Source organism: Gopherus flavomarginatus, chromosome 15, assembly GCF_025201925.1.
Source record: "Gopherus flavomarginatus isolate rGopFla2 chromosome 15, rGopFla2.mat.asm, whole genome shotgun sequence".
In the NCBI taxonomy this organism is placed as follows: domain Eukaryota; kingdom Metazoa; phylum Chordata; order Testudines; family Testudinidae; genus Gopherus; species Gopherus flavomarginatus.
The window spans coordinates 28,775,140-28,800,342 of record NC_066631.1 but is presented as its reverse complement, the minus strand read 5'-3'; the positions used below and the strand labels follow the sequence as shown (position 1 = coordinate 28,800,342).

General features: G+C 46.0%; 1 protein-coding gene across 7 annotated transcripts in view; it reads right to left on the bottom strand.

Annotated features, from left to right (window-relative positions):
- RPH3A (rabphilin 3A) overlaps nucleotides 1-25,203 on the bottom strand; it is a 120,945-nt gene that overhangs the window by 54,774 nt on the left and 40,968 nt on the right. For all 7 annotated transcript variants that reach the window (XM_050923402.1, XM_050923409.1, XM_050923408.1 and 4 more), the window contains exon 3: nucleotides 8,950-9,093. In XM_050923402.1, coding sequence (XP_050779359.1) covers nucleotides 8,950-9,093 — 144 coding nt within the window. The remainder of the gene's footprint in view (nucleotides 1-8,949; nucleotides 9,094-25,203) is intronic.

The window sequence follows — 25,203 nt, the reverse complement described above, 5'->3', positions numbered from 1 at the left end:
AAAAGGGAGGAGGTGTTGCCTTATAAATTAAAAATGTACACACTTGGACTGAGGTGGAGATGGACATAGGAGAGGAAAGTGTTGAGAGTCTCTGGGTTAGGATAAAAGGAGTGAAAAACAAGGGTGATGTCGTGCTAGGAGTCTACTATGGGCCACCTAACCAGGTGGAAGAGGTGGATGAGGCTTTTTTAAACAACTAACAAAATCATCCAAAGCCCAAGACTTGGTGGTGATGGGGGACTTCAACTATCCAGGTATATGTTGGGAAAATAACACCATGGGGCACAGACTATCCAATAAGTTTTTGGACTGCATTGCAGACAACTTTTTACTTCAGAAGGTTGAAAAAGCTACTGGGGGGAAGCTGTTCTAGACTTGATTTTAACAAATAGGGAGGAACTCGTTGAGAATTTGAAAGTAGAAAGAAGCTTGGGTGAAAGTGATCATGAAGTCATAGAGTTTTCAATTCTAAGGAAGGGTAGAAGGGAGTACAGCAAAATAGAGACAATGGATTTCAGGAAAGCAGATTTTGGTAAGCTGAGAGAGCTGATAGGTAAAGTCCCATGGGAATCAAGATTGAGGGGAAAAACAACTGAGGAGAGTTGGCAGTTTTTCAAAGGGACACTATTAAGGGCCCAAAAGCAAGCTATTCCGATGGGTAGGAAAGATAGAAAATGTGGCAAAAGACCACCTTGGCTTAACCACGAGATCTTGCATGACCTACAAAATAAAAAGGAGTCATATAAAAAATGGAAACTAGGTCAGATTACAAAGGATGAATATAGGCAAACAACACAGGAATGCAGGGGCAAGATTAGAAAGGCAAAGGCACAAAATGAGCTCAGACTAGCTATGGGAATAAAGGGAAACAAGATGACTTTTTATCAATACATTAGTAGCAAGAGGAAGACAAAGGACAGGGTAGGCCCATTGATCAGTGAGGAGGGAGAAACAGTAACAGGAAACTTGGAAATGGCAGAGATGCTTAATGACTTCTTTGTTTCGATCTTCACTGAGAAGTCTGAAGGAATGTCTAACATAGTGAATGCTTATGGGAAGGGGGTAGGTTTAGAAGATAAAATAAAAAAAGAGGAAGTTAAAAATCACTTAGAAAAGTTAGATGCCTGCAAGTCACCAGGGCTTGATGAAATGCATCCTAGAATACTCAAGGAGTTAATAGAGGAGGTATCTGAGCCTCTAGCTATTATCTTTGGAAAGTCATGGGAGATGGGAGAGATTCCAGAAGACTGGAAAAGGGCAAATATAGTGCCTATCTATAAAAAGGGAAATAAAAACAACCCAGGAAACTACAGACCAGTTAGTTTAACTTCTGTGCCAGGGAAGATAATGGAGCAAGTAATTAAAGAAATCATCTGCAAACACTTGGAAGGTGGTAAGGTGATAGGGAATAGCCAGCATGGATTTGTAAAGAACAAATCGTGTCAAACCAATCTGATAGCTTTCTTTAATAGGATAACGAGTCTTGTGGATAAGGGAGAAGTGGTGGATGTGGTATACCTAGACTTTAGTAAGGCATTTGATACGGTCTCACATGATATCCTTAATCGATAAACTAGGCAAATACAATTTAGATGGGGCTACTATAAAATGGGTGCATAACTGGCTGGATAACCGTACTCAGAGAGTAGTTATTAATGGCTCCCAATCCTGCTGGAAAGGTATAACAAGTGGGGTTCCGCAGGGGTCTGTTTTGGGACCGGCTCTGTTCAATATCTTCATCAACAACTTAGATGTTGGCATAGAAAGTACGCTTATAAAGTTTGCAGACGATACCAAACCGGGAGGGATTGCAACTGCTTTGGAGGACAGGGTAAAAATTCAAAATGATCTGGACAAATTGGAGAAATGGTCTGAGGTAAACTGGATGAAGTTCAATAAAGACAAATGCAAAGTGCTCCACTTCGGAAGGAACAATCAGTTTCACACATACAGAATGGGAAGAGACTGTCTAGGAAGCAGTACAGCAGAAAGAGATCTAGGGGTTATAGTGGACCACAAGCTAAATATGAATCAACAGTGTGATACTGTTGCAAAAAAAAGCAAACGTGATTCTGGGATGCATTAACAGGTGTGTTGTAAACAAGACACGAAAAGTCATTCTTCCGCTCTACTCTGCGCTGGTTAGGCCTCAACTGGTGTATTGTGTCCAGTTCTGGGCACCGCATTTCAAGAAAGATGTGGAGAAATTGGAGAGGGTCCAGAGAAGAGCAACAAGAATGATTAAAGGTCTTGAGAATATGACCTATGAAGGAAGGCTGAAAGAATTGGGTTTATTTAGTTTGGAAAAGAGAGGACTGAGAGGGGACATGATAGCAGTTTTCAGGTATCTAAAAGGGTGTCATCAGGAGGAGGGAGAAAACTTGTTCACCTTAGCCTCTAATGATAGAACAAGAAGCAATGGGCTTAAACTGCAGTAAGGGAGATTTAGGTTGGACATTAGGAAAAAGTTCCTAACTGTCAGGGTTGTTAAACACTGGAATAAATTGCCTAGGGAGGTTGTGGAATCTCCATCCCTGGAGATATTTAAGAGTAGGTTAGATAAATGTCTATCAGGGATGGTCTAGACAGTATTTGGTCCTGCCATGAGGGCAGGGGACTGGACTCGATGACCTCTCGAGGTCCCTTCCAGTCCTAGAGTCTATGAATCTATGAAAAACTGTTGAGAATAGGCCACTTCCACCTTAATTGAATTGGCTCGTTAGCACTGACCCCCACTTGGTAAGGCAACTCCCATCTTTTCATGTGCTGTGTATTTATATCTCCCTAGTGTATGTTCCACTCCAGGGCTGGCTCCAGGCACTAGTGAAGGAAACAGGTGCCTGGGGCAGCCAATAGAAAGGGGCTGCATGTTCGTCCGTTGTTGGGGTGGCACATCCGGGTCTGTGGCAGCAATTCAGCAGCAGCAAGTCAATTGCTTCAGTCTTCGGCGGCACTTCGGTGGCAAGTCAATCGGGTTTATCTTTTTTTTTCCCCCTCTCCTTCTCTTTTTTCGCAAAAAAGCTGGAGCCGGCCCTGACTCCATGCATCTGATGAAGTGGGTTTTAGCCCACGAAAGCTTATACCCAAATAAATGCGTTAGGCTCTAAGGTGCCACAAAGACTCCTCGTTGTTTTTGCTGATACAGACTAACACGGCTACCACTCTGAAACCACACACACACACAGAGGTTTCTTTTCTTGGAGACTTAACTCTATTCCTCCGTGATTTCAAGAAGTGAACTTTCCCAAGTGGAATATCCACCATCACTCTCTAGCTGGGTATTTTACCATACATTTGAAGGTATGCTTGGGAAGTTTGCCTCTGATCTCCCCACCTCCACCTGCCCATGCATTCCACAGAACATTGGGGAGGAGGGGGAGAAACAAGCAGCACTAGATAACATTTGGCTTTGAATCAAGCCTCTTTGAATAGAGCATGTTGCTGCTCTCAGAACTGCTGCTGCTCTCTTGCCGACTCTGAACTAGCTTGCGAATGAACAAACATTTCAGGGCTTCTTATCCAACCATGCCTTTTAGTCTCAAATTACATGTCAGCAACAGGAAAAAAAAAAATAACCACCACCCTCACGAGGACTTCTGCACCACCAGCATCTCTGTGCTTTTCAGAAAAGCCAGTCTGACAGATGGTTTCCCCTGCATTGCTTCAGCAGGTCTTTAACGGTTTTTGAAACCTTCCGTAGGAGAAACTTTAGATTTCGCATGCTTAACTTCATCGAATTCAGCACCTCGGGAGCCCTTTTCCTCCCACATCCCGAGATTCTTTCCAGCCCTATTTAGGGAAGAGTTCTAATTATATTTTTATAGCTTACTTTGAATTCACTTTTACAGTCAGGTTAACAGGGACTAGATCTCAGCTGAGTCAGAAGCAGCCAGGCTACAGTATCCGTGGGTTCGGTTTTCAAAAGCTCGTTTGCTTTTAACATCCATGTGTTGTTTTTCCATTTGGGGGAGATGGAACTGCTCTGCCTTTTTATGAATCAACTGCCCCTGAGGGCAACTGGCTTATAGTAAACAATTAGAAGGGTTTTTAACATTCTCTGAAACATTTAATAATGCTGGCGCTAGCTTGCCCGACTCCCACCTCTAGATGGAAAAAACAAGTGGCTGACTAAGCCTGGATAGAATACAATCACCTGCCGTCCTTAAAACAAACACACAATGTTAGACAGGCAGGATTATAGGATTTCCCTCTGGGAAACTGTCACTGATGGAGCAGGTTGATATATAACAATTATTATTTTGCTCTTCTCTGCTATCTTCTCCAATGCATGGCACAAATACAGATGCTGAAATGGGGGAAATCTTCTCATACTGCTCTGCTAGGTAGGTCAGTCTAGAAGATCTACAGTATCCAGCTCTCTGTGCATCCTCATATGTAAGATGGTCTTGAAGTTCGGGGCGAGGATGAGGCATTAGAACAGATGTTTTATTTCCAGCTCCCTCCCAGGTGCTCTCCTCTCAAATTCCACACTACATCCTCTAGGAATTTCCCAGCAAGTGTGTCGATTAGCCTTCCTGCTCCAAAACCACCACTCTCTAGCATAAGAAAAGAGCTGCCTCAGTATAGAGCTTATGACACAGTCAGACACATCTCCTTTCAACCAGCAGAGAGCAGTGGTATACAGAGGCACAGTAGCTACATAACTTGCAAGGTACTGGCTGCAGTTCTGCAGTTAGACTGAGTTTGCAATATACTTCTGCAAAGGGTTACATGCATAAAAAAGGCCGGTTGTAACGTATGTAGCATAGCTGGAAGTATCAAAGCCAGACATAGTCAAACCAGAATAAGGCACACGTTTAAGAGTGAGGGTGATTAACTAACTACCAAGGAAAGTAGCAGTTTCTCCATCTCTTGGTCTTCACATGGAGCCTGGAGGCCTTTCTGGCAGACATGTTTCAGCCAAATGCAAGTTACTGGACTCAACACAGTAGTAACTGGAGGAAAGTCGGTGTTATTTAGGCCTGGCTAGATCAGTGGTTCTCAAAACTTTTGTACTGGTGACGTGACCCCTTTCACACAGCAAGTCTCTGAGTGCAACTCCCCCCTTGTAAATTTAAAACACATTTTTTATATATTTAAACATCATTATAAATGCTGATGGCAACGCAGGGTTTGGGGCAGAGGCTGAGCTCGCGATCCACCATGTAATAACCTCGCGACCCCCTCAGGGGTCCTGCCCCCCAGTTTGAGAACTCCTGGGCTACATGATCTAATGCCCCCTTCTGGCCTTAAAAAGACCTCTATGAATTCTACATGTTTTTCAGTAGAATGCAACACTGTGTACATTTCCTACAATAGTCCATAGAGCAACAATATCAAGTGGCTTATTAAACTGCTAGCCTCATTTAAATAAATAAGTGAAGCCACAATGGGGCGTTTATCACGATTAACAGAGCAGCGTGGATTGGGATCACAGCAGCACATGGATACAATGAGGCGAGAACGTTGGGGTCAAATATGGTTTCCATGTAGGTGCTGAAGAAGGCGGAGAACATAAGAGGCTACAGTTGGAGCTAAGGCAGAGCTTAGCCAGTGTGGGGAAGAGACTTTTCCCTGTTGAACAGGCTTCTCCAAGCCCACAGAGCCAGCTGAAAGAGATGCCCTGGAAGCAGTTTCAGTTTCGCCCCTAGTAGAAACACTGCAGTATAGTAGCTGCTGGCTAGAAAATTAGTCAAGCGAATGCTTTCTGTCTCTCTCCTGACCTTCTGACTGGGCCAGGGAGCAAATGCAAGTATGAATGAATCTCTGGGGCATAATACGACATACGAACCTTTCCCCTCTCTCCAGGAATCGCAGGACTTGAGCTTGCGCCAGCCTTCCAAGCAGCAATTCAAATGGGCCATGTGCTCACAGGCCAGAGACAACGTTGGAGCAGAAACTTTCATGACAGGTTGGCATTTTTTAAATACAGAAAAGCAGGGCGAACTGTGCAGTACCCTTCACTGGCCTCTTTCAGTGGGACGGCTCAAGAGACAGACCCTTTCATGATCTGGAAAGGAGATGGGGCCACCAAAATCAAGAAAACCCTATCAAAACATCAGGAAAGGACACCCCTATGACTGAGTCAGTCACAGGATACATAGACGTCTCTGTGAGCACATGCAGCCCAAAAGGCTGTGGGATCTGAGGCAAGGGGCAGGATGCAGAGAACCCATGGCACTGGGATCCGCCCCCTGCATGCTGCACAGCATTCCACCACAGGCAAGAGTGTTATTATTAGGAAGGCAGGGGGGCATGGCAGGAAACCTTCAGCTGCTGCAGGCTTGCTCTGGTGGAGGTCTGGAACCCAGGGAGGAGAGGGTGGATGATACTCCTTCAGAATTCCCCTGCACCAAGTCCATTTACTTGCGCTTGACCGAGGAGAGAGGATTTAGGCCCATTGATAAAAGTCAGGGTGCCAAATTCTGCTCTCTCATTCATGCTGGGCTAAACCCAGAGTCACTCCAGCAGTGGCAACAGAGCAACCGGACTGGCCTGGGTAACATAGCAGCATCTGGCCCGGCAAGGAAGGCCTGGTGCCTGTCTCCGTGGATGTGCGAGATGTTAGATTGTTACACAGACACGGTTGCATCCCATGCTTACTCGGGGTGGCTCTTTCCCCAAGTAGCTGGACAACTTAGAGGTCTGAGCCCACTGCTAGCTTTGAGCTAACAGGGCTGGGTCTTTTAGCTCATGCAATAGAGGCTCATGTTTTCAGATCCAGAGGTCCATGGTCTTCTCCCCACTGCCAGCCACCCATGCTGGGCATCATCATACATTGGTACCCCCCGAAAAAGGTTAGACCGCAATTTAAATGGGTTTTAAAAATAAGGAGGAGAGGAAAAGCCCACCAACTAACTAAAGGAGCGCAAGAGGCCAAGAGATACTGACAGGGACACTAAGAGAATCAAGCTTGAAGACTGAACAGCACAAACAAAATAGCAAATACCGAGCATGTGACTGGCCTGTGGCGGGCAGTGAAGCTTTGTAGCGTGACAACCTACCTTCCAATGCATCAGCTCAAAGCAGGACACCATTTATATGGTTCACCCTAGAACAGACGGGTCACCCTGGAGCCGTCCCTCATAGCAGCCATGTGTCTGGTCTCAGAGGAACCAGGACGCACAGTTGAAATCTCTCTACATACTGTACATGTGTGCACTTATCAGAACAGGTCAGCAGGGCGCCAGGAAACGGGCACCCAGGCACAACTCAAATCAGTCCAGTTAGATTCTGCCCCCCATGCAGAGAAATCCTGTGTTAATTACAGGCTCTTCTCCAGCAGCCTCTTGAGCTGAAACTCTGACTTATCAGGGCTAAGAGAAGTTGTAGAAATGGGCCCACACTATAATAATCAGCTTCAAATCCCCCCTAGTTCCAGGGTGTCTAGCTCTGAGGATTTGACTTGTCCTATTTGAGGGGCTGGGGAGGGATAACCAAAATGTAGATGTGGCTCTGAGTTTGAATCAGACACCTCATGAGTTCAGGGAGGCTCCAATTCAGCGGTTTCATCTTTACCTACCTAATTTTGATTTTTGGTGTAAGTCAGTCTCCCTGCCAGCAAAGGATTAATTTCTAGATCCTTCAGCAAAAGTCAGTGTTGTATTGTCTTTCGTTGCACAGTAGTTCACACACACACACACGGCATTGGGTGTTCTCAGCTAACTTAACAAAACTCTCCTTGAAAAACCCTTCTGCTCCCATCCTGATACGCTGAAACTTCCAGGATATGTTGGGACCCCAGTTTGTTCATTTATTTACTAAAAGAACTCCTATCCCGGTGTCTACGTATCATTTTCAGCAATTAAAAAGACATTCATACACAATTAAATCAGCACATCAAATACAGTAGCATGGCCCTGCTACATACAACAAAATAGTCAACAAAAATTAACTTACAAAACAAAATCTCCCCACCCAAAGTTTCCAAAGGAACTGCCTACCTCCCCTCAGCCTTCCCCAAATGCCTTCACAGTATGTCTACACTTACCGGATCAACGCCGTGGCAATCGATGCACCAAGGGTCGATATAGCGGGTCTAGTGAAGACTCGCTAAATCGACTACTGATCGCTCTCCCGTCGACTCCGCTACTCCACCAGAATGAGAAGCGTAAGGTAAGTTGACAGGAGAGTTTCTCCCATCGACCCAGTGCGGTGTAGACACCACAGTAAGTCAACATAAGCTACTTCAACTCCAGCTGTTATTCATGTAGCTGGAGTTGCATAACTTAGGCCGACTCACCCCAGTAGTGTAGACCAGGCCTCTGTCTCTTGTCTATTTAGATTGTAAAGTCTTTGGGGCAGTGCTTGTACAGCCCCTAGTATAATGAGGCCTTTATGTGCTTCTGTGATACAAGTCAATAAGAATAACAAAAATGGATTTTCCAGGATGCCCCCTAGGTCAATAGATTTAGGCTATTTTGTTCCAGGACTAGGAAACTAATTCCAAAATGTAGGGGCCCTCTTGGGGAATCAATCTTCTTGTAATGGAAGATTTGATTTCAGCTTGCCCAGATGCATTGGATGGGCAAAGCCATGTAGCATTACACAGATATCTGGGCTTGAAGTAGGGAGGGATAGTTCAGTGGTTTGAGCATTGGCCTGCTAAACCCAGGGTTGTGAGCTCAATCCTTGAGGGGGCCATTTAGGGATCTGGGGCAAAAATCTGTTCTTGGTTCTGCTAGTGAAGGAAGGGGGCTGGACTCGATGACCTCAAGGTCCCTTCCAGTTCTAGGAGATATATAATTGGAGATATAGCTATAAAGAGGTTTTGGAAGGAGGTAGGTGGCAGCAAGCAGATGCAGCTCTGTGGTAGGATTATCAAATGGGCTCCCTTGTGATCTTCACACTACAAGGCTGAATCTAATACCTACAAAGTTAAACCCATGCACTGACTCATGTTACCATCTCATGGGTTCCATGGAGTGATTAGCCAGGTCATTTCCTTACCCAATACGCTCCTGCTCCATTTCTTCCATTTTCTCTGCTCGAGCTATTACTCGGTTGATGATCTCCTTCTCTTCATCTGTCAGCTCTTCATTTTTCTGTTGCCTTTCTGGCTGGTTTCCACGTACCAACCATCCAGCAGGGAGTCTAGAAAGCACACAAAGGCAGTGAGACTGGGAGCAGGAGGACAGGTACATTATACAAGCACAGGGCCCACTAGAAATATGTTTCCCAGAATAGAAAGAGTGCAGACAATAGGCACACAGAGAGTGAGCTTTATAATTGTCTCATGTTTACCAGTTCTCTCCTCATTTATAGGTTTTAACCACTTGTTGAATCTCCATGCATGGGAAAAACTCCTTGTCAAAATTCACTGAGTGCCACCTTACAGTCTACCAGCCATCAGTAACTGCATTAGCCATCAGCATCTATAATGTCCATCCTGGAAATTGTATCAGCAGCTGTGAAATTGGCTGTTGACATTTGAAATGAGAGATGGGAAGCTGTTTCCCCACTTAAACTCCTCTCCCTCCCTCTCCAATCCTCCACTTTTCCACACACTGGTAATGCTTTGACCACCACAGAATGAAGGCTCTATAGAGGAAAGATAGGTCTCTTTTGCAGACAGCACCAATTGTCCAAGCTGTAAGAAAAGTGGTGAGAACACCACCCGGGTAGAAGAGCTGAGATTCTTTTACCCAGCTCTGAGCATTTTCTTAGCTAAATTCTTCCCCCAATACATCCTTTGCTGCTTACTCGATTCCAGTGACACTGCTCACAATAGGGACACCAAAAATACGACAAGTCCTATTATCTCATTTGGAAACGGACTGTGTTTCTGCAGAGTCTCCATGAAATTATCTACAACTCCCATTTCTGCTTAGAACAGGCAACACTAAACAGATACTTATTAAGAGGGAGGGGAAGGGATAGCTCAATGGTTTGAGCATTGGCTTACTAAACCCAGGGTTCTTGAGGGGGCAGGACAAACATCTGTCTGGGGATTAGTCCTGCTTTGAGCAGCGAGTTAGACTAGATGACCTCCTGACGTCCCTTCCAACCCTGATAGTTTATGATTCTAGAAGATATGGCTCCTCTACTAGGTTCTCTCACACTGTTTTTGCAAGAGGAACCTAACGGAAAGGAGAGCTTCCAATATGATGGGTTAAAGTAGCTGGATGCATTAGTTTAACTAAAACGAGACTACCTTGATCATGAGATGTAGACCTTCCTTGGTTCTTTACCAGAATTCAGGCTTTGTGAAGAACTAGCCATTAACCTATTCCCATTTTGTATGCATCTATACAGGAACTGCACATTTTGATTTGCTGACCCAAGTCCAGACATCGTTAACAAAATAATAGACATTATTTGAAACGACTAATTGCCTAGGATCTCATTAGAAGGTGAGAGGCGTATCTGCCTAATTTCATTCTGCTTTAGCTAGTCAATCTATACCATTGCATGCAGACATAAAATGACTATCCTCTTCCTTTCTCTCTTTCTCCCCTCCAACCTTTTTTAATTGAAAATGTATATAAACATCCCTGGGATAATCTTCCTTTTGTTTCTCCAAACTCAGTTCCCCTGGCACAATGGACACAACTGACAAATAGGGAGAGGCAATTTTGAAGATTCCCTCCCATACGCCCCTGTGTCTTTGTATCGTGATGTGGAAGGAAATCTCTGGAGAATAAAATTGGTTTGACAAACTGAACCTGCTGTTCTGAAATGAAAATCCATTTCATAGTGGTTCGTTTTCTGATGTTGCTTTCAGTTCACCTTGGTCCCACTGGGAAGATTGTACAGGGGGAGGAAAGCAGGATATGTTCAGTGACCAGCTCAATCAAAAATAAATAAAACATCCAGTCACAAGACTGGCATGCAATGCTTCCTTGACAGTTCCAGCATCAGAATTCAATATTAAGTGATAAGCTCTGCATAAAGCCACTCTTTTCCTCCTGAAATCCAGTCAGCCACCTAGCACAGTACATGACCTTTTTCGTTAAGTATCAGTCCCCACAGAGATGAATCTCCCAGAAGCCACTGCCCGTCCTCTAGATTAAAGGGCTAGCATAATCTTCTGTGCGTCACAGATAGTTGACAACCAGCATATCTAAAAGGCTGCAAGCCCAGTCCTGCAATGTACTGAGTTCCCCCAGCAGTCTTGTCTACACTAGGGACATTTTTAGAACATTTCTCTCATGTAGACATGGCTCAGGAGTTGAAAGCGCTCAGCGGCCCCCCATGAGGTGTTCAGGCCCAGATTTAGGGCACTACAATGGTAAGTGCAGCAATGCCAATTAATTGAGGAGTCTAAAAATCTCGTAAGTGCCTAAATCCCTTTAGGAAATGAGATTTTAAGACTCCTACATCAGTTAGGCATTGCGATGCTGAGCACAGCAATGTCTCAACATCTTTAAAAATCTGGGCCTTTGAACTACACACCCTAATTGCAAGAGAAGCTTGTTTATTCTGAAAGTGTAGGAGTCACACAACTCTAATATCCACGTACAACCTCGGAAAAATGCATCCCCATAGATCTAACACAGTTCAAAGGAGGAAGAAGACAGCACTCTCTGTTTGCAGCTTGCTAATATGGGGGTTATTGCTCTATATTACATGTGTCTGTAGGGCCGGTCGGAACATTTTCAATTAAATGAAATTTTGTCAAAATATGCAATTTCCTCGGAGCGGGAAATGTTTCAGTGATGGCCTCATCAGCAGAAAAGATTTTTGGTTGAGAGAAGAGGTGGTGAGAGATCCCGATTCATAACCCTGCTCTGTCTGAATCAGAGTGATCTGGATGAAAAAACTCTGCTCTGAATTAGTTGGAGCACAGACACGAATGAGGCACTCACACACAAATTGTTTTTGTTCTGCATTGCAGTGAAAACAAAACCGAGTTGGAAACCTCAAAAGTTGCTGCGAAATAGAGTTGTCATCCTCTAGTCAGCAGTAACCCCTTGCTTGGTAGCACATCCCAGCTAACCTGTGCACTGCTTTCAATGTTCATCCCATCATACATTACTACACAGCCCTAGGTAACACATTTACCTTGGGGGAAAAACTACCTTGAAAAGAACACTAGAGCTTTGTCTGAAATTCAAAATCTAGGCTTAGGGTCAACCCCTTAGAGATAAGAACTCTCATTTACTTCTCTTTTGTTGATTCCAGAGGAGTTTGACATTCATCTGCTGAAACACTTACAAAATGGTAAATGTAAAATTACTATTACTATTATATTACTATTATAACTAAACCCACTTCCTCTGAACGTTCTCTTCCCCACTCCAAAAGCTCAATAACTTCCCAGCCAGAAGACGTGGCTGCAGAATTCCTCCTCTGATTTGCAGGATGATTTGCTAAATATACTATGAAGTTAGCTAGTCCTCATTCCTCTCCATTCCAGAATCTTTAGGCAAAAAATGGGGTTGTTCACTTATTTAAAACAGCACCACGCGGCCAAAAGAAATCCTGAGCAATTCAGCCCGTTCCCACAGCATAGGAATGTAATGAGATGGAGGGACTCAGGATTCTAAAGGTTTAAAAATCCTGTAGAATGGAATGGGGAGGAAAGAATGGCAACGTTTTCAGTCACTTTCAAGGGGACTTCAGCACATTTGAAAATTGCACAATCAAACCAATAGGATCCTGTAGAAATTACTCTCAAAACCTACAGAAATGAATAGAGACTTAGCGCCCTGGTCTAGAGTTGTCCAAGTGGGACTGAAAAGTCTACCGAAAGGCTCCCATTCTCTGTTACACTCTGTGGCACTTTGCTCTGAAGGTCCTGCCCTCAGAGATGAGCAATTTGTCCTAGTCATGGAGGGAACTTCTGAAAAACACATGTCCTGCTGTTGAGCTGCAGGCTGGGTCCAAACGCACCAAGTCAAGGAGCTCTGCACACAGCACAGGAATCTGCACGCACAGAACAACTGGAAGGATTGGGGTCTTAGGGTCAGATTTTCAAAGGTCTCTAAGCACCAGAAGATGCAGCTAGGCACCTACTGGGATGTTCAAAAGCGTCTAAGCAGCTAGAAACCCAACTCCCATTGAAATCCCTTGGGAAGAGTCACCCTAGGCATCTACCTGCATATTTTGGCACCTATATACGTGTCACGGAGTGTGGGGCAGTCCGGCCCTGCACCCCTCTTCCTGGGACCCACAGTGACTCTTAGCCAGCCAGTAAAACAGAAGGTTTATTGGACAACAGGAACACAGGTTACAGCAGGGCTTGCAGGCACAGTCAGGACCCCTCCATCGAGTCCGTCTGGGCTTTCAGGGTGCTTGGATCCTAGCTAGGATACCCTGAATTCCGCCCACACAGCCCCAAGCCCAAACTCAAACTGCTTCCCTCCTGCCACTCCCTTCTTTTGTCCCCTTCCCGGGCAAAGGTGTTGACCTTTCCCCTCCCTTACCTAGCTCAGGTTACAGGCCCTGGCATTGTCCATCCCCTAAAGTCCTCCCCTGCTCTCCCACTCCCCACACAGACAGTCCCTACTGCATCACAATACGTTTGAAAAGTTGGCCCTTTAGTGACAGATGCCCTGATCCTGCAAACACTTACCACATACTTACCTTTCAGCAAGTTGAATAGTCCCATTGAAATCAATGGGACTTTAAATTAAGCACATGCATATTTTCACATAAGGGCCTAACTCATTACGCTTAACTCTCATTACCAGACAGACTGAAGGCACCAATGATAGACTGTAAAGCAGCAAAGAATCCTGTGACACCTTATAGACTAATAGATGTTTTGGAGCATGAGCTTTCGTGGGTGAATACCCACTTCGTCAGATGCCGTATTCACCCACGAAAGCTCATGCTCCAAAACGTCTGTTAGTCTAAGGTGCCACAGGACTCTTTGCTGCTTTTACAGATCCAGACTAACACGGCTACCTCTCTGATACAATGATAGACTGAAAGCACCAATTATAATGTGATGTTCCACGTTAAATCAGACCAAGTTTCCCTGCTGTTTCTGACAGCTGTTAAACAAAAAGTGAACAACTTAAAACAAAAATCCTCACACACACACACACACACCAATGAACAGGCTTTTAAAATAGAGAAAAAACTCTTTGGCTGATGCACATGGGATTCTTGCAACATCTCTGGAGTGATTATGTGGAATTCAGCTCGCTGCCCTGCTTACGTGTAAAGTGAATCCTGTTTGCTGTTATTTGTACCAAGCGTGGACGGGAGGGCAGCACTGTGACGGATTGTTGCACACTTCCTCCTCCATATCCCACACGGCGATCTAATGCGTGAGAGCTATGGAGGGAAGACTCCGATATCGTGAAGGGGAAGGAGACAGAAAGAGACCCAAGAGCATTAAACATATTGGAGGAGGAGGGGAGGAAGTGGTAGACTTCTTTTAATGTTAGGTCCCATAGGAAACAACTTCAGTTACAAAGATTCCCATAGCAACTTCATAGCTCCCAGCTAACGTAAATACCCGCTAGAGTTACAGCAAGCCTTTGTCAAAAATCTTTCCAGGCTGGTGATACATTTATTTATTCCAAACTCACTCCAGCCCCAGGCTGACTAGATCTGACTAGCCCCAGCTCAGCCCATGCTCCCTGGCCAAACTGGCTCTTCCAAAGCCAGGGTAAGCTCTATAGCTCCAGAATCCCGCCTCCAACAAACTCCAGCCAATCAGCAACCACTCTCAGTGATGCCCACTCCAACACACAAAGCTACTACACAATCTGCGCACTAACGTGTCTCTGTTATGTTAGAGACAGGGGTTCCTGTCCCAGCTCTTCCTGATGTGAGCTTGTGCAACTCCTCAGTGATGTTACCTGTGAAATGGGTGAATGCTAATTAGCCTCCAACATCACAGTAGGAGACCCCAGCTAATAATTAGGGTTGTGAAGGGCACAGAAATATTAAATAGCAAACAGCAGAAGATCTGGGGCAAGAACTCTGAGCCTGCAGTTTAGAGCACCTTCCCCTAGATTACAGGAGACTCATGGATGTGGGGATGGAGTGTCCTCCCCACTCCCAATTTTGCTTCCTGAACATCATGCAAAGACCTACAGTAGGGGCCAGAGTTGGGTTACTCATGAGAGACTAATCAGATTTGGCAACACCGATTCCCACCATGGAAACACAAAGTAAATGCATAAGGGTTTGGCATTTGTCTGTGAAAGACATGGATGGACAGAAGCTGTGCCACACTCAGAGGCCCCCAGTTATTTAATCTGGGCTTTGTAATAAGTTATTCGTGATGAATTTATTTCAGGCTGTGCTAACATCATGCAAATAGACCTTTGCCTTCCAAACGCTGCCTAAAGGGGTTTTCAGAAGGTCCCATTTTTAGATTAGCAGGTCCTTCTATTGCAGTTTGCAGATCACAAAAAATAAATTTAACAGGGGTGTAGTGACAAGTAATTTATTGCCAGTAAAGATTAACATTTGCAAAGAGGAAAAAAATTAGGAGGCCTGTTTCATACAGAGAAAAGCAATTTCCTTTCCTAAACTATTTCCATAATTGCAAGTTAAGCAAATGATCCGGTTACATTTTATATAATATTCTTTCCCTTATTTGTCAGCTAGACTGTGCAACAACACAATGGACTCCTTCTCTTGTCAGATATGACCCCTGCACACAAAACATTTCATTATGTTTAGATTTTTCTTAATTGTTATACTTAACATTTCAAAACATCCCATTTGAAACAAAAAAAGTGCTTCCAAGTGATTGTAGTTTGTAAATAGGGTGACCAGATGTCCTGATTTTATAGGGACAGTCCCGATTTTGGGGTCTTTTTCTTATATAGGCTCCAATTACCCCCCACCCCGATCCCAATTTTTCACATTTGCTGTCTGGTCACCCTATCTGTAAACTTACTGACTACCATGTTAGTTCTGTATGTTAATGTTCTGCACAGAAAGAGCTAACTAACCACTAAATTGCTAATGATGGGAGTAAGAGGATGTTTAAGAGAGAGGTTAAGATCAGAAGTTAGTTCCCAGTTCACATGCTGGTATCGCATCAGGAGAGATTACAATTATATTCCCTTTCTGCACAGCAATTTCCTAGGCAAGCTGCTTCTCTGTGTTTGCAAAATAAACAAGCACAGATTCATCTCTGTGTTGGGGGTGGGCGGGAGGAAAGGTCTAAAAGGAAAACATCTGTCAACATTTTATTAAACATTCCACTGCCTAGGCTGAATTTCAAACCCTAGTATAAAACCATGTATTGTAAGCACATGGATGCATCTTGCTTCAGGTATCTCGGCCAACTAGTCAGTTAAAGTGATGGTCCTATTCGACCACTTAATGGAGAGTGAATAATCCATAAGATGTCCTGAATGATCCTACAGAACTTTAACACCCCATTAGAGACATGCGCTACACGTTATCCTCCAGTTGAGAGGACAGACTTGAAAGCTGATGGGCACAGTGCGAATACTACCCATCCCCAACGCCCAAGTGCAATCAACAGGAGGTGCACATCAGGTAGCAAGATAACCAAGGTTGAATTCAGTCTCAGGGCCTGCTCAGCGCACGTTTGGTACAGAACACACCTGCACTGACTGGCATTGGAAAACAGGTCGCTGATGTGTTCTTGCACTGAAGGGCATGGTGCTACTGCTGGCAAACCACTCAGTCAAACTAGCTACTCTTAACTTATTCAGGGTTATGACTCCTGAGGGCATTCTGTGCCAACACATTAAAAATTCTGCGCCAAAAAAATAGAAAATATTGTGCACAATATTTTAAAATTCTGCAAGTTTTATTTGTCAATAAGTAAATGCAGAGGCTCCAGCACGGCAGTGCACAAAGCGGGGAGACCACGCTGCAGCCTCCCCACCCCCGATCCTGGGGACACAGACTCAGTGATGAGGCTGCATTTGACACAGCACAAAGGCCTGGACCTGTCCCAGAAACACCCTGGGGCCCTGCCCCTCTGCACCAGGCTCAACCAGGCAGGATCCAAGTGTGCAGGGGCTCAGATCTGGATGCACAGAAGCTCGTTGGAGGGAGGGGTTCCAGGTGCAGAAGCAGTGGGACTCTGCAGGAGCTTCCAGGTGAAAGTGGTTGGGGCTCAGCAGAAGGGTCGGGGTGCTGGGGGTGTGGGGCTTGGTGGGGTAGGGGTCTGGGTGTAGCTAATTGGGGGTCTGGATGTGGGGGCTCAGGGTGGTGCAGGAGTGTGGGGCTCACCACGGTGCAGAAAGCTGAATGGGGATGGCCTGGGTGCAGGGGTGGGGATCCAGAGGCACGGGGTCTGGGTGCGGGGGGCTCCAGATGCAGGGGCTGAGGTTCAGTGGGATAGTGCTCGGGTATGGAGGGCTAGGGGTTTTGGGTGTACAGGGTGAGCCCTGGTGGAGGGGGGTGAGTATGGGAGGTCCAGACGCATGATGGTTGGGCAGATGGGGGAGCAGCTCCCCGTACAGTGACCCCTCCCCTTCACAGCTGAGGACCAATGGGGGCAGGAAGCAGGGGAGCATGCTGAGCTTCCTGCTGCTGGGGGAGGGTCTGACACAGCCCCAGCCACTCCTTGCAGGGGAAGAGGAAGGAGCCATTGGCTGGGGTGTCCCTGCAGTGATTTACCTCTCCAAAGGCTGCTCCAGATGCCTGAAATGATGTACCTGCACAGCTAGGGAGTGGGGTGTGACTGCTCTTGCAGCTTCTCTGTCAGAAAGTCATTTTTCTGTGGGGAAGCAAAGAAATCTGCAGGGGACATGAATTCTGAGCATGCACAGCGGCACATAATTCCCCCAGGAGTAGTTTATATGGGACATGGAGAACAGAGAGCACCTAGCCAGGGCTGCAAATGCTTTTGCCATCACTGCAGCACAAGCAAAACTGAAATCTATTAAACATCCCAAAAGCATTCAGACAGCAACCATCAATGCACCCCTCCTTCTCCACAGCCCTGGGGAAAGAGGTGCACTTTGCAGCACACTGTGGAAGGCAACAGCCGCGGGCTATTTCAAATCAAGGGGCAAGAGGCGAATCCCACGTTCAGAGGCTCTTAAAGACAATACTTTGACAGCTGCTTCCTCCCCGTTAGACCGCTGGGACTCTGCTCAAGCACTTCTACTGACCATGGCTACAGCTAGGGTTGGCCGCATCCCAGAACTTCTATTCCATGGGAAGTTCTGACATTTTCGATTCTTTCCAAGCTGAATCGGAACAAAAAACTGAAATTTTTGACATTTCCAGTGGAACAAAAATTCCCAAAACACCTCCCGTTTGGGATTTGACCTTTGATAAGGTCAAAAGTTTCATTCCGATAACGTCAGAGCGTTACACAATTATTAGTTTAGAATGTAAAAATCCAAACAAAATGAAACATGACTGAAGTGAGAAAGGTGTAACAGTTCATTTAGACTTCTTCCGGTAGAAATTAACACATTCCTGCAAAACATTTTGATTTTGACTAACCAGCATTTTCTAATGGAAAACTATTCCATAAAAACAATATGATTTGGCTGGCTCTCCCTATGGTGGCAGAGCACAGAAAAAGGCCATCTTCTCAGGCAGACAGGCCCCAAGCTGCTAAGGGTACATCTACCCTGGAATAAAGGACCCGCTGCATGGCTGTGGCTGGCCCGGGTCAGCTGACTCAGGCTGCAGGGCTAAAAATTTCCATGGAGACGTTTGGGATCAGGCTGCAGCCCAGTTTCTGGGACTCTCCCCCTTGTGAGGTCCCAGTACATAGGGTCCAGCCCAAGGCTGAACATTTACATACAAATTTTACAGCCCCTCACCCTGAGCCCCTCAAGTCCGAGTCAGCTGACCCAGGCCAGCCATGGGTGTTTAACTGCAGTGTAGACACCCATAGGGCTCTATAGGTCAAAAAAGCAGTGCCTCGGACTCCACCCTGCAGCCAGCCAGCCTGCATAGAGCCCAGAGCACTGTGGCTAACAGTCATGTATTGGAAGCGATTTATTTTTCCACTGCGATGGGAGTTGGTAAGTTTCCTCTAGAGATGGACCCAAGCTTTGATGTTTGGATCAGGATCTGAACAGCCCCAAATTCCAAGGGGATCTGGATCAGGGGGATGGTTCAGTACATTACAAAGAAGGGCCAGATCATGTCAACATTTGGAGGGATTCAGAGCCAGAATTTGGGCTCTACCCATCTCTTTGGTAACCAAGAGCAGAACCTTCTAGATTTCCTGCTCCTTCCAGACCCTGTCAGCAGGGTCTCACTGGTGCAAATCTCCACAAAATGGTTAGTGTCTCTTATCACGCAGCCACAGCATCCAACCAAGCACCTTGTCTCAGCCTTAAGATTTCAAATAACTCTCCCTGTCCCATTCAATTAGGGAAGGCAAGAGCAGCAGGATTGCTCAGCTGAGCTGCCTGCAGTCTAGGGCGATGACAACCCAGAGCAGATTGTGAGGTAGCTGCAGCAGCAATACAAATTGCTCACACCCTCCGTGCCAACAGAGGCAGAATGAGCAGCGGCCGACATTCTGTATGGTGCATAAGGGGAGAGTGGGGGAGACAGACTTCTATGAATTTATAATACAAGAAAAACACAGAAACACACTCTTCCTAGTCCAGCCCAGAAGCAAAGCTATGATAGACATTTTGCAGTTCATCAGCAACTATTTCCATAAATCTTGCTGAGCTGCCACGTCCTCTCCGTTTGTGAGACCAGCACATAAGCATACTGGTGTTGCAATAGCTGCCAAGTTCTGCTGAGCATTTCTTTTCCAATCAATACAGAACGCAGCTTCTTTTTTAGTCTTTATTTTATGCACTCTTCACTGATGCACTAAAATATTCCACTGAACTTCTTCATTAATAAAACAGAACTCCCAACAAAGGCCCCATGATGGAGTCTAACCATAGTTTCTAAGACTCGGGGGGGGGATTTTCAATCCTGTGGTCCTCAGAACACATTTTTTTCCTTCTGCACTATTCAGCAGAATAGCTAAAGCCCCTATGAGAAACACATCAGATTATGCACTCGCGAATCCTGAAAGAAAGGTATTGGTGGAGGGGAGTGGAGGCAGGGACGTCAATTACACAAACTCTGCACACGTGCTGCTGAAGTATCTGACAAATCAAGGCAAGCTAACCTCCTTACATCTGGAACAACAGGATAAAGCTATGGAATTTACAAGTGCCATTGGCAGAGGAAAATAAACACAAACTGACTGCCCTTGAGAACACCAACGGCTTGCCAGGAAAAAAGAATGGTACAGTAACTCTTACTTCTTGCTACAGCTAGGGTTGCCAGGCGTCTGGTTTTTGACCGGAATGGGACTCTGGCTGCTCCAGTCAGCACTGCTGACCAGGCCGTTAAAAGTCCAGTCAGTGGCGCAGGGGGCTAAGGCAGGCTCCATGCCTGCCCTGGCTCCATGCGGCTCCCAGAAGAGGCGATATGTCCCTTCAGGTGGCCCTACGGTGGAGGGGCCAAGAGACTCCACGTGTTGCCCCCGCCCTGATCTCCTGCTCTGCAGCTGGAAGCCGTGGCCAATAGGAGCTGTAAGTTCACCATCTGCGGGCAAGGGCAGCACATACCATGAACCAAACAGAGCCACCTGGAGGGACATACTGCCGCTTCCAGGAGCCACCTGAAGTTTGCGCCATCCAGAGCCTGCACCTCAATCCCCTCCCAGAGCCTGCACCCCCTCTCCCTGCCCCAGTCCAGAGCTCCCTCTTGCACCCCAAACCCCTCAGCCCACACCCCCTCCTGCACCCCAACCCCCTGCCCCAGCCCAGAGCCCCCTCCCATACTTCAAACCCCTCAGCTGCACCCCTCAGCCTGAAGCCCCATCCTGCACCCCAAACCCCTCATTCCCAGCACCCCCTGCACTCCAAACCCCTGCCCCAAGCCCCTTTCCGCAACCCAAATCCCTCATCCGCAGCCCCACCCTAGAGCCCACATCCCCAGCTGGAACCTTTACCCCCCACCCCACCCCATCCCCCTGCTCCAGCCCAGTGAAAATGAGTGCAGCTGAGGGGGGGGGGGGAGTGAGCGATGGGGAGGGGTGGAGAGAGCGGGAGCGGCCCTTGGAGAAAGGGCAGGGCACAAAATTTTGCACACTCCAATATCGACACCCTCCCCACTCCAACTTTGGGAAGAGCTTGAGTCAAACTACAAAATTACAGGGATTCAGATCCTGGGTTTGGTGGTCAAGCCTGTGCCTTGCTGTGGGGTACCAAGGACTCACTCATTTTTACACAAAAAAGGGTAATTCTGGCACCCAAATGTGGGAGCTGGATGGCCAACTTCCTGACCTGCACATGCAAAAACACAGAAACAAACAAAAAAACCTGAGTTTCTGAGCATCCAGAATCACAGCCATGAACAACATAGTAGCTGCCTATGAGAATTTGCCATGTCAAGGTTAGGAAAATAGAACCATTTCAAGTAGTCAAAGGCTGCATGTAGGTTAAGTCTCCAAGTCAAAGGCTCCTCCAGCACACCAACAGAAAACAATGGCTTCATCAGAAACTTTACAATCTGGAACACTGGAAACCGTCCATTAAGAGTCCTTCCATAGGCAAGCCCCTGTCTTAACCAAGTAGTTCAGAGTATCTCCAGGTAACTTCCCCTACAATTGTAAGGGATTGTGGCTTAGGCACTCTGGCCTAGCAGTCACAGCTGGACTGAGGTCTGGCCACCAGGGACAGGAATCACTAGGCTGGAGCTGGAGGCATCGCAAGGCCAGGTCCCATAAACAAGACCCAGGAGATCAAGAGATGAGGTGAAATCGGTCATTTAATCTGTGTGGTTCCCCAGAAAACTTCCCAGGCCAACCACTGGGCTTAAGTAGGGGCACTTGGCCAATCAGAAGGTCACAGGGTACTGTCACTCTGTGTCTCATAGGCAGCACTTCCTGTGGTACCTGCTCTTAACAGTGCTCCCTGGCTGAGTCTCTGCATAACCTCCTGGGGGTGCAGTGGGAATATCAACTCCCCTAGACTATGCAGACATGGGCTCTAGTCCCTGGGTCCTTACAATAATTTTGTTTGGCTGGCTGTTGACCCATCTCTGCTAGACAAGTGGGGCTAAATACTGCGATGACTTACATGCCACACAACCTCGACCCTCGCAGCTCCTTTAGGCAGGTTCTCTACTAACATCTGCAGTTCCATAACGCAGAAGACACAAAGCTGGGCCAGGTGTATTTCATCCCAGCCTTGAGAAGGAAAGCTCTCTTGGGGGTTTACAAGGGAAAGCTTGCATGAGGGCTTGTTTCCCTTAGATTAAGGGCCTCTAAGGGGCATTGCCTGTCAGACTTCAGTGGTTGCTTCTGGGGGCGTAGAGGGAGGCGAGCCCTGTAATTCTACAGCCTCTCAGGAAGAGCTTTGTTGGTGGAGATGTAGGTCTAGTTCCTCCTGCCGTGCATTTGAGAGAGGACAGCCCGGGGAGGAAAGGGAACCAAGAGGAGCCCTCATTCTCCTCTCACACCGGAGCTGCTCCATTCACCTTCACAGAGTTGCTCCTGGTTTACCACCAGTGCTAGTGAAAGGAGAAGCAAGGAGACCCAAAGTTTTTGAGACCAGTATCTGGAACAAGGTTCTCACAACTTGTAGGCTGCAAAGGACTAAGCAAAAACAAGCATTCGTTTACAATCTTAAATGAGATTGTCCCTAGATTCTCTACGAGTAAAACCTTCCAGTGCATGCCAGCACCCAGCAATCCCAAAGCGGCTATTCGTGTATTGTGTGCTTTAATTCAATAACTGCTTAGGGACTGTATCCGTGTGAAAGTCACGAGCAACGTTTAATTTAACTACAGGGCAGGAAAGATTTCATTTCTAGAGCCAAGGGCTGATTTTATTTTTAGCTCAATCCTAATGGGTCTTCAGCCACTCCCCACAAAGTGTGGTACAAGGTGGGTAAATTAGCAGTTGCATCTGAATGGTTTAGCGACTATGAAAAAGTGTAACATAAACAGTGTTTGAAGCAGCCAGGTCCTTTTTGAGGGATAAAAATGATGTTTCTCTTTCCGGATGAACGGTGCTGGATTTCAAATGTCTGATTTCTTCGTAACGTTCGACATGGATATGAAATTCTCTTAAACAAGTATTTGTCAACATGCCATTAAGGAGATTAGGCAACAGTGATTTGCAATTTGTGTTTCAGATACACACCTACTGAATTGAACCAATTCATATATATAGATGACTGCAACATAACAGCTTCAAGCAGGATCCATTTCTATTATTTCATGCTCCCTACACAGCAGCAGCTGGCGCTCCAAACAAAGACAGCATGCCAGGGAGCAAAAATACTGTGTGTCTATATAGCACAAATTGTTCTTACTACTGCTTGCAACATGTGAATTGGACACTGTGTTCCCTATTCTCATGTATGGGCTGTAGAATCCTGTGCATTACACAGATATAACAAGTAAATGTTTGAGCAGCAGACGTTTACTTGTTATATCTGTGTAATGCACAGGATTCTACAGCCTATACATGAGAATAGGGAACATAGTGTCCAATTCATTCTATTTCGTTGTCCAACTGCCTTGGCTGGGTCCTGCGTTAAAGTAAAGCAAGATCTGATTAATGGCAGATTGAGCAGCAATTTAGCATTGCACTAACGTGGAGGAGAAGGGGCCTTGTTTTTAGAAGTTCTAAGGCGTATTGACCCCAGATATCAATGTGGAAGGTTATTACAAAGGGTAACGTACCCCGCAGTAGATTATGGCTTGTAATTAGTTAGGGCCTGATTCAAAGCCCACTGTATTCAACGAGAATCTTTCCACTGACTTTGATGGGCTTTACTTCAGATCTTACAGGAGAAAAACAATAGGAACAGGGAGACAATACAGTGGCAAAAATGTCTTGGAGGCTGCTCCTACTGCAGTTCCCCTGCAAATGCAACAGTGATTCCGCTGATATTTCTCCAACCAACGCCACAGGATTAAGTAGGAGGTTCACTGTCAAATTATTGTGCACCAGGCTTGACTGCGTGAGCCACATCAGTCATTCATTTACAGCGCTGCCTCCGAGGCAGCCTGCCTCCACACCGCCCAAAAGGGTGAGCACCGCTGCATTGGCACAAGCATCTTCAGTCCGGCCCCTGGTATTAACTTCAACTCCACAGTCTGCAGGGCAAATTGTTTTAAATCAATAATATCCCACTCACAGGACGTTTCATTTCTGTCTCTCTCTGTCCTAAGGGCATCACAGAGGCTCATTTATACAAGTGGAATCCTAGCTAATTCAAAGCATTTGAGTTAGGTGTGTTTGCACTTTTGCAGTGACTCGGGTGTTTTAAGAGAGAATGGTTCTGATCCAGATCTACTACCAGTGTAGAGCAGGGGGATCTACACTGGCTTTAATGGAGCTGCTCCTGATTTACACAGAGGTGAAAGGAGAGGTGGGCTCTTTCAGTTTCACAAGTCCACTAGGTCAGAAATGCTAGCCAGAGATTCCCCTCAGAAGAGTGCTCTCTCAGGAAACACTACAAGATCGTGTGTGAAGGGGAATAAATCTGGATCCCCTCCGGTTCAGAAGGTTCAGCACATCTCACCGCAAATGCCAAAAAGCCAAGATCATTTTTCATACAGACGAAGATAAAAAAATAAAAAAATAAAAAAAAGACTAAAAATTTGCTTAAGCAATTCTCTTCACTCATCCTCCAGCCAGCCATGCACGTTTGCCACTAGGACTGCAAAACCAGTCTCCTCTGTAGCTCCTACCATCCGGAACAGCTTCCCTGTATCTCTCTCAACTCTGCCGGCTAGGTCTTTAGCCGATAGAAATCAATGGCAGTCAAGCCTGTTTACTTCTGGGGAGCCACACGGATACACACCAGCCAGGGATCTGGCCTGTCACCTCTCTTCAAATCTCGGATGAAGACCTCTCTTTTTCTCCCTGGCCTCTGCAAGTTCGTTTTTCTCTACCTGTGCTATTTAATGCAGTTATTAGCTCTTAGATTTGTAAAGTGCCTTGGCATGCAAGATGTACATGTTACAGCTTGTACGTATGCCCAATACAGTTGCATTGCACTACTGCGTGAGGGGACGAAGCAGAGACATTTGGGGATGCTGTGGAGCTTTTTGACAAATTCCCTGAAGTTGCTTAAAATACATGACTTTTTTAAAAGCTGTTATTTGTAATGACATCTTGCCTTTCCTTTGAAGCCCATAAAAATGCCTCTGGGTGCAAGCAAAATACAACAGATCAAGAAGCAAGCAGGATACTTACTGTTCCTTTTCACTGCAGGAAGGCATACAAAAAAAGAGAGGGAATAAAGATTAGGTGAGAAAAACAATGACAACAACTCATTCTAGCAGCAGTAACAGCATTTCTTGTTT